Here is a 17,181-nt window from a genome sequence, read left to right on the forward strand (position 1 = left end):
CTGCCGCCACTGCCCTGACAGCCCGGGGAGCGGGAGGCAGGCAGCCGCGCCGCTGAAGGTGCCGCTGGTAGCCGGGCCCGTAGAGCCGGGCTCCCGCGGCCACCGGCAGGAACCGCTCTTTTAAAACGATTGGCCCAATTACGTACGGGAAGGAAGGGGGGGGGGAATTCCTCTCATCATCTCATCCCGCCACAGGCCGACGATGAATACGCACCATCACCCCGTCTGCTATACTTTTCCACTTCCACAAAACGCAAGACAAAATCAGTTCCTGCCCGTTAATGGTCACCCCCCTTCCCCCACCTTGAAACCACTCATCCCCACTCGCTCTAGGGTTTTTAATCCATTTCAAGGCATTCTGCTTTTCCTCCTCTCCGTCCACATTCCTCACACCACGCCTGCTGCGCGGTCTCATTGAGCGACTCACTCTTTCACACCTGGTCGGATCGGAAGGCGGACCCGGCGCGGCCCACCAGCGCAGTACTCCCTGCTCCTTGGTTAAACAGCAGACAGTAGAGCAGTGCCTGTGTAACAAAGATCTGCACTGTACGCAGTTTATGCCCTGTGTTTTGAGAAAATAAATGCATTTCCAACAGTTGGGTGGAATGAAAATACTAGCTGAAACGATTTCAATAAATACCATGTATCTTTGTCAAATGCCACCTCACGCCTATGTGACACACCAGTACCACAAACTTACATACACCTCAGAAAACAACCGCCATGACTGATTTTCACTGAAAAACGTAGCAAAAAGACCAAAACTGCATTGGAGAAAAATCTCCCAAATTGCTATTTACTTTTCCCAAAATAAGGATACGTCCCATTGACAGAACAGGTTTTGCAGAGATGCAGTGTAATCTGCTACATGAGACACAATATGAATTTAAGTAATTAAAATGTTTTGCTCCATATCCTAGGGTTACAGGGCAGACTTGTACAATTAGTTCTCTTTATCCCCAGAAAGGAGAAGTCAGTGAGACCCACAGGTATCTGGTTGAGTTTGTGCAGATGAGTATCTGTCTGCTGGTTTGAAGACTCAAAATACAGGATGGATGCTATTATTGCTCTTACGTACATTGCACTCTTCCGGATCTAGCATGTTTCAGTCTCAGTCTTCAGAAACATCAAGATCACAAACTCAGAAGTCAAATTTAGGCAAACATAACATTACTAGCCTGAGACAGGTCAATCATTCTTTCATAACTGTTAAGAACAATGTATCTTATTCCCCAAACCGTGAATCCAGACCTTCAAATTCTTGGGGAACAATACTATCACCAGTCACCTTTATGTGCTGTTATATAAATAGACCAGTTAAATCTTGTCCGTGTGTTCCCCAGCTGTACCCTCAATGTAATAAACATCCACTCGCTACAAACCTTGCTTTGCTTCTATCCTTAGAGCACCACAGCTATTGCAACTCTATGAGAGGTATCAGATGTCTTTCTCAGCGTTTCAACTAATTTACTTTTCATTCCCAGTGCTATTGAAAGCATAATAGCACAAAGTTCAGATACTGTAATCTGCCTTTTTATCAAGCTGCTGTTACAGCACTTTCAGGTTACAGTCCAATTTCAAAAAAAGTATACTTCACATTTTAAAAAGTGAAATAGAAACAGTAGCAGAACATAACAGTGTTTAAAGAAATACAATGGAGTGCTGCAGGAGTGGAAAGAAGATTTAATACTGTAACAAAAGCAAAAGAAAAAATACGTGATAAAGCATTTTTGCTTACGTGAGGTTTCACAAGATCCAGAGGACATTAAACTGATTATAGCTTGGTGTTTTACTGGAGAGATAAGACAATTGAATTAAAAATGAGGCAGAAAAGGAATGAAAATTCAAAATCTTTGATATCATAACTATTAGTTCTTTTACACATAACAATATGAAAACTAAAATTTCAAATTTTGAAAAGAGTTAATTTGCTTATGAAGATTATTCATATTTATTCACAACAATTTTAACACATTTTGTTAGCACTGATCACATAATTTCAGTAAAAGCTACTAGCAAAATACTTAAAATATTTACATAACAGTTCACCAGGCTTATTATCTCAACAGCTACTATTTATGAAGTGAGACATCTATTCAAAAGTAATTAGTATATTTTGAAATGCATTGGAACAATTAGGAAATCTGCTTTAATATTAATGAAACTTCCATATACCTAAGACTGCTCTGACGAGATTCCATTGCCGATGACCCATAACTGTATACAATAATGGATCTGGAATGAATAGCATGAAAGTGTTATAGAAAAGAAGGGTGATCCTGCATATTTTGTCAATTGCCATTTATTTTTTCAAACTGAAACAAAGTGTTTCTGGAAATGGCCCATTTAGTAAACTGTTGGCACAGACTGAAGCATACATGCACTTTGCTAGAAATAGGAAGTCCGCTTGTACGGTGAGGTAGCTGGTTAGCAAGAAGACATAGAGAGATACCTTGTTTCTGAAAACAATGGAAAATTAAAATGCAGGAAAAGTAACTAAGATGTATTGGTCAACCATTTTGCCTTATACAATCTCTTACATTCCAATTCCCCCAAACACAGGGCGATAAGAGAAATAATGGATTGTTCAGTGCAATTTCATGAGCTTGGTATGAAGAAACAGGAACTTTCAGTACACAGCAACACACTGATATGGTACTCTGATACTTCTGGTAACCTGAAAATAAACCTAATCAAGAGGTTTCCTGCACTAGTACTCCATACAGAACTATGAGAAATAGAAGTGATGGGGCTTTAAATTTGTAAAAATGTAAGAGTTATAGAGAATATAAACTGACTTAAATTAGGTAACATCTCTACTAAGATATTAAGCATTCTATAACAAGGAATCAGAAAAAACAATTTTAAAAGTACTTGCATTTTTAAAGGTAACATATTCAAATAGAGTGCTAGGAAGTCACGTGAGAAAAAAAATGCAATCAAACTTACAAGATCACTGGGTTTTATTCTAGACTGAGTTTCTGGCTTCTTAGGCAAATACTATTCACTGCTGAAGTGGCAGGGGAAGAACCAAATCTCACCTTTGTTCTAGCTTTCCTTTATTTTAAAAAAAAAAAAAAAAAAAAGTTTAAAACAGTATTTTCATGACACCTTTGCTGAAGTCAGCTCACTGGTATGGAGGCCCTTGAGAGAACAGACTAGTCAAAGCTTAACATCCAATTTGTGTGAAAGGCTATCAATGGTTAATGGCAAGTATTGTTTCACTATTTACAGAAAAAGTGTTTAATATGCAAGTTTACCTACTGCTTTGATTTTAGTCTGGCACACTGACCAGTGGTTTGGGTTTTTTTCCAAGTAGAGTTTGTCTGAAACTGCTAATAAAAGTGCAGATTATTAAAACTATTTTCTTCCTCAGAGTTTCTATAGCAAGACAAGGATTTTGAGGGAAATATAATGCTACAGAAGATAGCACGAAAGTCCTTATTTTATCTCCACAAAGTGTAAAACAGAATTTAAAAGTCAGTATTAAAAAGAAGCTTTTCCTTAGCACAAATCTTTATTTTACCAATATCTTATCTTTCAATTCAAATCAACATTTTAATGTCTATTAAGATGTTAAATGTATTCTATTGCAAGTGATCAGAGATGCAATTCAAATATTATTTGTATTTTAAAGCAATTGTATTCAACTCCTACTACTGTCTGCCATTTTCTCAAATGTGAAGTGCAAAAATTTTCAGGCCAAAATGCATTAATGTGAGAAGTAATTTCTCTACAGTGAAGAGCACAACTCATAAGCATTATAGATTCCAGAAAAATTTTTGCTTCTAAGTTTTTAAAGTTAGCATAACACTGTTAGTGAAACGAGGTAACTGCGGAGTTCTCCATTCCTACTGAAGCCAGCAATCTCTGTGAAATTTAGAACAGACCATATGAAAATTGTTAGAGAAAATAATTTCACAGTGACACGTGGTTCCCTTCTGAGAGTATCAAAATGCAATTTAAAGGGAAGTGAGACTGAACAGCATCCGCAAAATCAACAGTTTGATGACATGCACATTATAAAACCTGCCAACCCCACCTCATAGAAAGGAATAGTCACATAAGTGAAATATGCTTTATCAAAATACTTCAACATTTCAAGGTTTTGTACTTAGATGAGTTTATTTTCTTAAAGATAAAATAGTTGCATCAGTGAATGTACATTATTTTTGTAAACCAGTAAGCCCTTACTGCTGTTTGAAAGTTAAAATCACACACAAAACAATTCGGGAAAACCTAGGAACCTGGAAAGCATTTTTTTTTCTTCACAATGGACTTCTGATTTTGTAGTCTGTTGCTTTCAAACTGATTCAATTCATACTGTACTTGTCAAATAATGGACAGTACAATTGATACTTAAAAAGGAATGTATGCCTGTAAAATGAGGCAAATACTTATTTTTCACTACTCTATGAAATCCCTTGATGTTAATTCTTAGTGCTTAATAAATGACAGTACTAACAGTCATTGCTATTGATAGGCTGAATCTGAAGTTTAATTACTAATTGTTCTGTAAAAGCTAAAAAGTCAGACTCCAAAAAGAGATCCTTTCCAAGCCCATTCACGCTAAACAGGAACTGGCATTGCCAATGAAAGGGCAACAAAGAGTATCACTCAACTGGCAATACATATTAAAATCATATTGTTTCAACCCAACGTTTCATACTGCATTTTAAACCTGTCATACTGTTTCTGGAAACATCCTCTGCATCACAAATGCATAAATTTACACATACAAAAACCCCCCAAAGCCAACCAAAACCACAACATGAAAAAAATGTCACCTCCCAGAAAAGCACTTCACTGGTGTTTATAAGCTGAATAGATGTGAGTATTTATATCTGAATTGCTACTTGTTCCACAACTGTATTTTTACAAAGCTATATTGCCAGTAAAGTTGTTATCCTATATTAACATGTAGTAACTAACAGGAAGCAAAATGGGAAGAAAAATACCATAGTTTGCTGTTTCTCACATTTATTGTGCCAGTGTAAAACTTTTCAGCCTTGTTCAAAGGTCTAAGGATTTCAAATAAATGTTTTGGCTACTTTTAAGTTCAGGGAAGAGCCAAGGAAAGGTCTAATCATGGCTATTCCATTGTGTTACTCTCACGGCAAGCCTCTTTCCTGCTGTATTTCAAATTGTCCCACACAGTGATGCTCATATGGCAGCAGGTAAAGAGAGTCTCCACACTGCCTTTGCACAGTAACAAAACTGATAAACACAGTTCAGCTAAATTCTAGATGTGATCCAGATTGTAGCTTAATGTCTCACTTGAACTTAAAAAAAAAAATCTTTGTAGACAAATTGAACCTCAGTGGCAAAGACATTTTCCTATTCTTTTGATGCATTTATGCAAAAAGTGTCCAGAATAGAACTATTCTGGATTTTAAAAAACAGTAATTATGTATTTTTAGAAAGATGCAAGCTTCTTACACTTTAATTAACCCACTGCTTTTCAGTTCCTTTTGTTCTATCCAGCACAGAAAATAAGCCATGTACCACTTTTAACTATTTCTTAAGGGTAAAAATAAGATACCTATTACATGTTAGGAAATTAGAAAACTATTTTTTAATACATATGAACCTCTTCTCAAATCTGAGTAAAGTCTCTTCAGCTAGCAAATCAATAGTGGCAGCTCTTCTCTCTGTAGTACATTGTTTGATTTCATTACATTATTGGCTAAAATCATACTTAGGTTTTATTCCCAGGTCAGTTTCTGTCTACACAGGAATCACTGTCTTCACATAATCGCTGTTTCAAACTGCACTTCTGTGACCACTTAAGAGATGAAGAACAAGTGTTTCTCACATTGAATTTACTGAGTGCAGCAGTTGAGTTACATCTCTTCTTTGGTTCCTAAATTCAATCCCTTTAAATAAATTCAATTGTTACATAGAAGAAACGCTTTGAATTTCCATTCCCCCCCCCCTTTTTTTTTGCAATGTTCCTAGCTATTCATTGGTAATAAAAATTATTTTTATTATTAATAAACATCAGTATTTTCCCCACTGCTATTTAAATGCATCTGGGACAAACAACGATGATTAAATTCGAAGCATCTACAGTGTCATACTGCATTCAAACGTTTTCCTTGTTGCCGTCAGTATTAGCAGTTAAACTTGCCAACTACATCGCCAGACCACCAGAGGGAGTCGAAAATTACAAATAATTTCTGAAAGTTTCTAAACCTGTAGGCTATAGCTTAAAACATTAATAGAAATTGCTCTATGTTGGAAGTACTATGACAAACGGGTAAAAAAACCGAAATAAATTACAGGAATCCACAGAGATCGGGAGTTGCTGAGGATAAAGATAATGAAAAAATTCTAGCAACCTCATCAGTTCATTACTATCTAGAGGTAAGAAAAATGTTTGTGATATAGATAAATGAGTGTTCAGCAACTATTTTTTCTCTCTTTGGAAAGAATGAAAATCATGCATTTAAATTAGATTTTTTTCAATGATGTTAATAACTGGAGAGAAGTCTTAAAAATCAGTTGATCCAGAATTAGTACACGAAAGTCCTAAAACAAAGGGTTGCCCCCTTCCATCTCACCACATCCCTCTGAATAGCTCATGGAATGTCAGGGGCATCGTGAGGACACTGGGCTTGTGCTTACATGGCAAAGGAATGCAGAAGACAGTGGCAGAGTATAGCCTGCCTAGCCTGATGTGACCCTAAGAAAAAACCCTGGAAAGTTGCATACAAGGTTACATTATGATGTTCCAAAAGCAAGGTCCTTAGCAGCAAGAGGAGACTTCCTAGGATCAGCTGGGGCAAATTCCAAGAGACCTGCACTCCAATTGCACAGAAACACTAAGAACTGGCAAAATGTGGACCCAGTAACAGAGTGCTAGCTGTTATTTCTGCACAACAAATATGGGTTAAGACATCCAGCCAATCAACCGTCTATCTCTGCTATAATAATTGGCAGAACGAACAAAATACTGGCTTTATGTTTTGGAAATTAAACTTCATGTAAAGGAAACAGCATTTACAAATAGATTAATAGAGAAAATAAAATAAGAACACAAAGTTGGAGACCTGTGACAAATAAATATATGTAAGGAATTCTATCTTTTTAAAAGCTATCAGGATAATTAACTATTTGGTCAAATACCAAAGAGGCAGTGGATTCTTCAAGTCTTGATGTCTCCAAAACAAGACTGGATGCTTTTCAGGTAATATGAATTGATCAAACACAAGTTATTTGCTCTACAGAAGACTGATTTACATTTGATACCTGCTCTACATAGGATGTCAGATAGGACATCACAGACAAGTCCCCGAAATCCTTGCTGCATTGTGCAGTGGCAGCCCACAAAACACCAGGCATCACCAGGAAGGCTACTGAGAACAAAGCAGCAGGCACCATTCTGCCACTCTGTAAACCATGGCATGCCTGCACCTTTAATGCTGCATGAATTTCTGGACTCATTGGTTTGACTCACATTTCTTATGTTTTTGCAATATTCACTTGGCTTTGCACGCTGCAACTTACTTTATCTGGCTCTACTCAACCTTTCAGAATTCTATTGCCTAACAGTTGGTCTTGTTGGCAGAAAGACAAATTCTGCTTGTGTCTTCCGAGAGTCTTCAGAAATCAACATTTTTCCTCTTCACGTACTCCACTATGTCATAGCTCCTTTCTATGAAAAGTTAAGCTAGATATTTCCAGGGAAGATTAGGACTGAACCGCAGCTTATTTAAAATAGAGTTACCATGATCAAAGTAGTCTCCAAAAGGTCTAGCATTTGCCTGAAACCACAGAACAGATCATTTCCAGTCTGCTTCACTGCCCTGGAGATCATTCTACCTATCAGCACAGAGCAGGTAACAACAGAACATACGTACTTTTTTTAGCTGCTTGATAAAAACTAAAGCAGAAAGCAATAATGTTACTGTTACTACAGTTGGTTGGGGATGGATATGAACTATCATTCTGTGGGCTTTATATATCTCTTCAGTTCACAAAGATGATTCATGAGCAAAGTTTCTGGGGAATAACTGCCAGCTTTCAGCCTCTTAGTGCTCCTGCTAGGTCCAAGTACAGGTTCTTGAAAATTTGAAGTTTCACATCTGTAGGACAAAGCAGACTTCTCCTGCATGCTTCTGACCTAACCCTACTTCAAAGTGTAAAAGGCAAATCAGCCAGCCAGATCTGACACCATTCAGAGTATGTTTAGATCCAAGTCTGAAAGTGCTATTTGAGTTTGTACCTTTTGGTTTGCACTCATTCTCAAAAAAAAAAAAAAATTTTTTTTTTTTGTATTTTTAAAACTGTTCTTTGTGTACTTCTAACACTATTCATTCCATTTATAAAATGTAACGGTTGTGTGAAGAGTAAAATACCCATTCATTGACCAGTGTATTTAAGCTAGGTATTTCTACACTTCTGATAAAGGGAAGGGGTTTTTGCATAGCATTCCTTCTTATTTTTATTCCTTCTATGTATTGGACATCTGACTCTGCAGGAGTTTTTGGGCAGAAAGATCCATGCATTGCCTTTCAGGACAAGCAGAAAGACTAGAGAAATCAAAGAGATAAAAGGGTTAACATAGAAAGCTCAGGAAAGGAGCAGAACTATGTATACAATATGGGGAGTAAAAATAAATAATAATAATTTAAAAAAAACAACCACAAACAAAACCTGCATAACCTACTTAAACCAAATTACGCTAGAAGAATGTGGGATTCTTTAGGTATACAGATAGCATTACACCATAGGACTTAAACATATAGGCATTTTAACACATTTTTCTCCAAAAACAAGTTCCTGACAGTGCTGGAGATCAGCAATAGCTCAAATACTATCAGTCTGTCTTAGAGACTTGTTCAGATACTTCTCCCTACTTCCGTAAAAGTTGTGCATAATGCAACAGCCAATAAACATCCTTGGTTATTACCTACAAAACTGCCTTCACCCAAGTATCATCTGCCTAGCATTCAGATGTTCAGCTTATTTTTTTTAAATTCTTCTGTGAGAAGAGCTCCTGGCACAACTTCCAGAGTTGGAAGAACAATGGACACGCAGACCACTAGCTATCCAAGGGGAATCCCTATGCTGCTGCTCTGTGCTGTTCACACCTCTGGCAAGAATCTCTCCTAAGGGAAACCAAGGTTGACTTGTTCATAATGACATAATGTACTTCTCCAGATTGCTTTGCATTAACTTTGAAGCCACCACAGTGGTTAACCACACAATTTAGGGCAACAAAAAAATCTCTTCCTATTTCTGAATACCATCGCCTGGAGAAGAAAATGGGATTGAAGGTCAAAACCTTCATTACAGTTATCATTCCAACACAGCTAAATACCCTGATTTGCCAAACACTGTTCATTCCCTGGTGGTTAGCAACACCTACAAATAAGGGGAAGTACCTCCAAGATAGAAGCTCCAACAACAGACTTTCATAAACCTGTGGCTGACAGGATTGGGCAACAACAGGCTGGGCTTACCATCCTCCAGACCAGCATGGTTAGGCTTCAACAGCTCTAGAGACGGCAGCATTCAGCTGACATCTGGTTCTGCAAATCTTCGATGAGTTCTGAGCAGTCTTCCAGAAAACAGCTTTCTTCTATTTCTTCTACCACTGCATTCACAAAATGATCCTCTCTTCTAGTGCTTTTCCACATCCAAAATCAGAACCCTATCCTCATTCATTTTCTGAATATCAGGATATTGGGTAAAATAAACCATTGCAATTACTTATCTTCCTTTTGGTAAGCTCCTACCACAAGATTTCGCACCTTCTTGACATGACTAAGAATTTTAGAGAAATGCATACTTGTCAGAAAGAAAACTTCACTGTAATCTGTTGGTAGCTAGCATATAGTGAGTTAAGGAAATCAATGTCCATGTTGCTGCCTTTACCACTTGAAAATGGAAGCATTTCCCTCTAAGAAAAAGTTGACAGGTAAATGTTTGGTGGTTTGGGTTTTTTTTAAAGAATTTAAGTTAAACATGGAGACATTGCTTCTTCAAAAGCAATGCTGTGCAACCAGAATGTCCTGTACATTATGGTGAGGCAAAGCACTCAGCATTCCCTTCTCATTCCTTCCCCTTTCCCCCCTCCCTGCCCACACTGATGAAAGAAATAGCACACCCTGTTCTACTTACTGCAAATTAACACAGCCTGCTCCTTTATAACCAACTGTCAGAATCTGTCACCAATTCATTTCTTGCCTTTACAGCTTCAGAGGTAAAGGTAGAAATTACGGATGATCTCTTCTACTGGGACTCTAGCAAAAGAGCTTTTTCTGACAGGAAATAATTTTGCAGGTTTCTTTCTCTACAGGTAAAAGAGATCAGTATATTAAGGGTATCTGTAAGCATCAAAATTTGCTGCAGTAGCATCTTAAGACTGTCAGGGTTGAAAGCCAACGCCAAGCTTTTACTCATTTTTGTAATCCAGATGCAGGCTAAGATTAAAGGCCTGCTCTCACTTTGCTGTTCAAGTAGATCTCAAGTTTTCCTTTTAATCTGACAGCTTTAAAATTGAACTAAGTGACCTGCCAGGGCTACATACAGATGGACTGACATGGCGATACATATGAAGTAGAATAATACTAACACTTGTACTTAAAAGCAGCAGGGATATAGCACCTCGAGTTCCAATTTGTACAATCACTGTACAACGAACAACACATCACCAGACAGTGGGATCCTGTTCCCTGAAGCAGGCATAGCTTCAACAGAGTGACTATTACGTACTGCTGAGCTATATATTTAAAGGATGAGAACTCATTAAGGAGACATCTGAGAAAAGCTTTGAGGTACTTGCTGCTTTTGTGAATTAAATACTTTCTATTCTCCACTGCATATTGATTTTAAAGGAAAAAAGGATACATACCATTATGAGTAAGCTTCTACACACAATACAATGATACCATCACCTAGTCACCTCTGTCAGCGTAGCTTGGAGACAAACCTTGAGCACTGTCCCCTCTTTGCATCATCTTTAAATACAATTTCCCCTCCTTTCTTCTCACTTCACTGTAATTCCAAAGACTAGTTTACACTTAAAAGCTTTTTTAGCATAACTGAATGTGTCACACAAAATCACACCCATAACTGATACAACATGTACTTGGTTCTATGTAGTTCTATCAGTGAATATCAGTAATATATATGTATATTTTGAACTAAACTAGCTAAAGACAGTGATTACCTTTCCCAGCAGACTTCTTTTGGTTATTCAAAAGGCCTTAGCCTAAATCCTCAGATTTTCTCTTGCTTATGAAAATAAACCTTTGGTCACAATCATACTAAGACAACTACATATTTCAAAAAGAACACAAGGAAAATCAGATGAACATAAATGAGATGCCAATTTTAAGATCTGAAGCTTGATTTGTTGACAAAGAAAAATTATCTTTGTATTAAGAAAAATGTAGGAAGTTTGCAATCAGTTTGCAGTTTCATCTGTGATAGGTTTCTGAGCAATTAGAGAGTTCTGTTTTTCTCTGCTTTATTGTTGGCATTTCAAAGGAAGTTAGCAGACTTCTGCATGAATTTTGTGAATACAGCCAGATTGGTTGCCAATTTTAAAAAGCGATTTTATGTGTGAACAGTATGAATTCCTTTCTACCTCTGAATAAAGTATTAGTTTTCAAAAATCATAGCATTAAAGTGTATTAGGTTTTACAATGCTTCATTACTACTTTTACTTTGGATTAACTATCAAATCAATTAATCCAGTGTTAACCAAAATACCTTAACCAAGTTAGTATAACACTTTTATTTCCCTGTCTGCTGGCTGAGAAGTGATACAAACACTAGAACCAAAAAAAGGGTAGAGCATGTGGCCAGAAGAAAGGATCAGGAATGGCCCTGTGGGTGACACTAAGCTGTCAGACCAGCTCATACCATCTCACCTACCTAAACACTTACCACTGATTCCCAGGCAGCTGCAGACTTCCCTATCACACAGAACATGAAGGCTGCCAAAATACATGGGTTTTCTTCGAATTTACATTATTGCAGATGTCTTACATTTCTCTGCTATTGCTGCTTCTGGGCACAACAAAGACTGCTCCAGCTGGGCTATGTAATTGAACGCATCACTTTATTTACTAGTGCAGACTACAGGAATCATCCCAAGTTTTATTTTCTACATAGGTGTTCTGAACATCCAGAATCTATCCAATGAGTGATATATAAAAATATGGGATGGCAGGCCAGAGGTAGCCAACAGTTCTGCATTTCTTATTTTTTATAGCATCCAGTGGCCTGTGGGTCAAAAGAGCAAACTGAGAAGTGTTTCTCACAGGTAGACAAAGATCAAGGTACTTTTACCTCTTTACAGCAGAAATGGCCACGTTATTTCCTGTTCTCTCAATCCAGAATATTCAGTCAACTATCTCAACTGAAGGAAGGCAATGTCATGTTTCAAAATGCAAAAATCAGTGCTGAGAAAGACTGTCATATATGGGGGAAAAGAATGAAGATGACCAACTTGGGAAAAAACACCTGGAATGATACTTGAGAAATTACTAAAAATTCCAACTGAAGACCAAAATGTCATATAAAGATACACACGTGTATAGGCACAGACACCCATAGTCATAGACCTGCAGAGTTACGAAATGCATTTATGCTGGGTAACCAGCAAGAAAGCTTGCAATTCAGTGTCAGTGAATATTACATGCACATGGAGACAGCAAGAGGAGAAATTTATCCCTGAAAACATCTTTTCCAGTAGCCTCTCATCTCTGACTTCCCATAACATTCTTCCTCTTCTGTGGTAGCCCCTTGTCTGGTCCTCTGAATCTGTGTGAGTGGAGAACTCATTTTTAAGTACAGGTTCTCATAAACAAGGCATTATTACTTTAAATTGAGGCCTTGACGTGCAATACAACATGTATCTACACACATGCATGTAATACATGCACATATTAAAAACGTAAGACACTTGTGCAACACTTCATCACAACAAATAAACATACGTCATCATTTTGTGAATACTTTCTGCCAAGAATTATTCTGTTCCTGGATGAGTGCTAGGGAACACAGCTGTGCAGATAGCGTTATCTTGTTCAAAAAGGCTGAGACAATACATACGTCAGCAATGCCAACTTGAAGCCTCAATCCATTCTGATTAAATACTGTATTTTTGTGTTACCCCCTCACCCAAACTGTTTATAATAAAGCATTTTAATAAAGTTTTTTTGGTAGCAGTAAACAATGCATATCCCAAATGCACTGACCCTTCTATTAAGAAACAGCAAATACTTCAGCTGCTTTTCCTTATATAAAAGTGTAGAAATTTTACTAAGCCAGAGGAACGGTAAGTCATGGTACTTCCTTTGTACTCCTCTAAATCCTTTAACAGAATTACCTCTTAATTACAAATATTTCTGTTTCTAAAAGTATTACAAATAAATAGGTTTACAGAATATTGAGTACTTTAAAGATTAGATTAATAAACACACTAGTTATTTAAATCTTTACTGATAAGAAATTTGGTTTGTCAAACAAATCTGCCCACAATACTGCTGACTGCATTACATTTCTGACAGTAGAGATATCATTACTAGACATTAAAGTTGCTTGATGCATAGCAGCACTGTGAGTGAAGGAAACTTAATCTGAGTATAAACATAATTTACAGTCTAACACCTCTTTACCAAGGCAATATGAAGTATTTATAGTACTAACGAAGATTGGCTTGTACACTTCAGATTTGAAATAGTGGTACGAGCATGAAAAATTTGGCCCATGGTCTTTATATGGCCTAGAGTGCCAGGCTAGGCAACAGATTAAGCTGAGACAACATCATTCTGCCAAGAGTAACTGAACATCTGAACAAGAAGTGAACCTGCTCTTGAGAGTCTAGGTTGCAACCTAGTTTTATCAATGTAAATGAAGATCAGCACTTGTTTATGTAAAGATGCTAATCTAAAAATTCAGACAGCTTAGTGTCAAACACACCTCCTCAAGAGCTCTGTTACCTGGAGGCAGCAGAAAGTGAGAGGTGATAAACATTTCAGCTACCCCAGGTAACTGGTTCAAAGCAAATGCAAGGTGACACCTAAATGTACTTACCCCTGCCAAAAAGAATTACCCTGTTTTTAAATTTTTATTTCATAACTACTGTTAGAGCACACAGAGGACAGAGAAATATTCATCTATAAAAGTTGTCCTTGATATAAGTGATGTATTCTAATAATTTTAGTCTCACAACAGTCTCTCAAAACCTGTGTGAAAAAAACTTTGACAATACAGCCATTATCTCTAGCATTTAGTATCTTGTGCAAGCATTCTTTTTGTTTCATCAGTCTGTCAAGCAACAGTTTAAATTTCCCAACAGGGACACAACTGTACTGTGTTTCTAACTTTAAGAAGTTATTTCAGCTGAGTCACAATAATCCAAATCTACCTGGTATCCAAGTTTCTTACACTTAAATGAAATCAAACAGAAAACTGCTTTTTGTTGTCCTCACCCTGAAGACAACAAATTCCAAGAACTCCTCAAAACGCAAACTTTACAAGCAACCTGTTCTCCAACCTCCCAGTTCACTTGTACTATCTGCGTAACAAGTATTAATGGTGGATTGTTTATTGTATTTACAGCAAGTTTATTGGGGAGAGGGAAAGTATTCTTTTACAAATGAGCCATGTTCACTATTGAGATTACTTCCAAAGAGAGCATTCAGAAAGCAAACCTGAATATATTACATTGACAATTATTTTTCAATATTTTAACATCGGCCACTTAAAATTGGTTGTGTTATTAGCACATATACTGATCTTTAAATATACTATTTCTACATAAACAGTGCAAATCTCAATATTCACATCAACCTGAAATTAATGCTGCAATTACTGTTGACATTCACATCAAGAAAGTAGTAAACTATTTCACATGAGCAATTCCAAAACCTTAGAATGCCATTATTTAATATTAAAGGAACACAGAACAAACATGTTGGGCTTCAGAGCCTTGTTTTGATACACACAATCCCTGTAAACATGGGTGTATTGTATTTGTCAATACTGATATCTGATATAATTCTATAAATAAAACCACTGATATAAACAATTCCTATAACCTTTTTTGCATAGGGTTTGGATTAAGGTTACTTTAAGATAGAGCAAGCTGTTAACAAAATCCCCTGGTCAATTGGTCTTCCCTCACACAAATTTAGGCATATGATTAACTTTACACAAGGAGTCTCTCGGACTTCAGTGGAAACTTACACATGGTAAGCATTTGCAAAACTGGAGTCATTTTTGCACTTAAGTTACCCCTAGTCATTGAGAATACGAGCAATAAAAGAGCTCTCCACAAATTTATAAAATACACTGATCTAAAAGTTTATGCTGATGTTTCTGTAAGTCACATTTATGATTCCAAAGTTATGTACATACTATACTATCACAGTAGGAAATACTTCACTGTAGAACACCACAGTGAACAAGTTGTGAAGCACAGTGTTCAATATAATTTCCCTTTAGTATTCCCAGTGCATAAGTTGTTAACATCTACACTACACAAGGTGCCCAGGTCTAGTATTTGTTATATACAATGTAAAAGCAAGATAGAAAGAGCTTCGCAGTTTAAAGTAAGGAATGAAAACAGTGGGTAATATACAGGGATTCACTCCTGCAAAGTACAGAATTCTCCTTCTCAATGACCACAACCACCAAATATGGTGGGTTTCAGGTCATTCAACCCAGTAAAACAGTGCTCAGCACCTTGTAGGAAGAGAGATCTGAGTGCACTTTATTACAAAACATATCCGTTTGATGTTATAAAGTGCAAAAAAGAAAACATATATTCTAATATTTTACAGTCACTGTTAAACTGCCATATTTGCACAATGCAAAATTCAAATACTTGGTATACATTTTGTATGGACCCTATAATAACAAATGTTGAAACTGGAGGTTTTGCATCTTTAAAAAAATCTTAGTATTTTAAAGTTATTGTGTAAATATAAAAAGAAATATAAATTATAATTAGTTCTTGAAATAGATATTTTAACATGTGACCATTTTCCAAAGCATTCAATATGAAATTTCACTTTCTCTTATAGCATTACATTTTAGAATCTGTAAAACATTTTAAAAGTTAATAACTTCAAAAAGTAGAAATAAAAATTGTTGTATCACAGTACTAGACACCTCGCCCTATCAGACATCTTTTACCCTAGACGTTTTTTTAAAAATTAAATAAATAAAAAAACCCCTAAGACTTATACTCCCAGTTGTTTAGAACAAGATATAAGGAGTTACCTTTTAAAACCACCTAACAGTTCCATAACACTTCATTTTGCTCTTAAAATTCAAATAAATGGGATAGAATGTAATCACAATTTTAAAAGGCCTTGAAGTACTATACTGCTTTGGTGCATTGTACCAATGATTCTTTGCATGCATGAAGAATCAAGTTCTATTGACATTCTTCACAGAGCTGCGTAAAAGCAGAAGATCCAAGAGTTCTGTGTGTGTTACGGAGCTTTCCTTTCTTTGAACAGTGGGGAAGAAACTGGGAGGAAGATTCTGACACTGAGAAACAGTCTTCCTCCAAGCTGTACCACGAGCAGCATAGCTCCTTACCTCGAGCTTCACTGCATACTAGTAATTTAGCCCTAAGAGAATGCAATGTTGGTTGTATAATAGTATTATACCATATCCAGTGATACCAAACTTAATGCTAAAAAGAAATGTATTGAAATACAAAGCTAAAAAGGTATGATTGAAATACATTTTTAAAGCGACAGACATTCCTGTAGTCTTTAAGCCACAGGGAGGACGGGTGGGAAAAGACAATATAGGTACTACCAAGTTTATAACCACTTAAATCTTCAAGACAGGATATTCTCTGCTTTTCAGTCAGAGAACTGGAAGATGGTTTCTGGGTTATTGCTGTCTGTAGGGTTTGTTGGCTGCAGTGTCTTTGTAGGTGTAGTTTTACCATGAGAATGAGAGGAAGAAGAATGTGAACTTTCACTGGAGCTGCTACGTGTCTCTGTGCTTGTACTTGTTTTTTTCATTTTCCTTCTCTTTGCAAGAGGTGCCTTGTCAACATTCTGGAGACAAAATCCTTCCCTTTTGTACTTGTTAAAGGCCTGTTTAAAAATAAAAGGTAATTCTAAGCTTTTCAAGAGGTTTAAGACATGTTATGGCTTGTAGCTTATTATGAATCTTCTACAGTAAGCAAGCCAT

General features: G+C 36.7%; 1 protein-coding gene across 9 annotated transcripts in view; it reads right to left on the minus strand.

Moving 5' to 3' along the window:
- Positions 1-15,063: 15,063 nt before the first annotated feature.
- Positions 15,064-17,181, minus strand: part of RPS6KA5 (ribosomal protein S6 kinase, 90kDa, polypeptide 5) — an 82,555-nt gene continuing 80,437 nt past the window's right edge. For all 9 annotated transcript variants that reach the window (XM_010583832.1, XM_010583826.1, XM_010583827.1 and 6 more), the window contains one exon: positions 15,064-17,084. In XM_010583832.1, the coding sequence (XP_010582134.1) occupies positions 16,845-17,084 (240 nt within the window). In that variant the 3' untranslated portion in view covers positions 15,064-16,844. The remainder of the gene's footprint in view (positions 17,085-17,181) is intronic.

This window comes from Haliaeetus leucocephalus, unplaced genomic scaffold, assembly GCF_000737465.1.
Source record: "Haliaeetus leucocephalus isolate CR32 unplaced genomic scaffold, Haliaeetus_leucocephalus-4.0 Scaffold932, whole genome shotgun sequence".
Lineage (NCBI taxonomy): Eukaryota > Metazoa > Chordata > Aves > Accipitriformes > Accipitridae > Haliaeetus > Haliaeetus leucocephalus.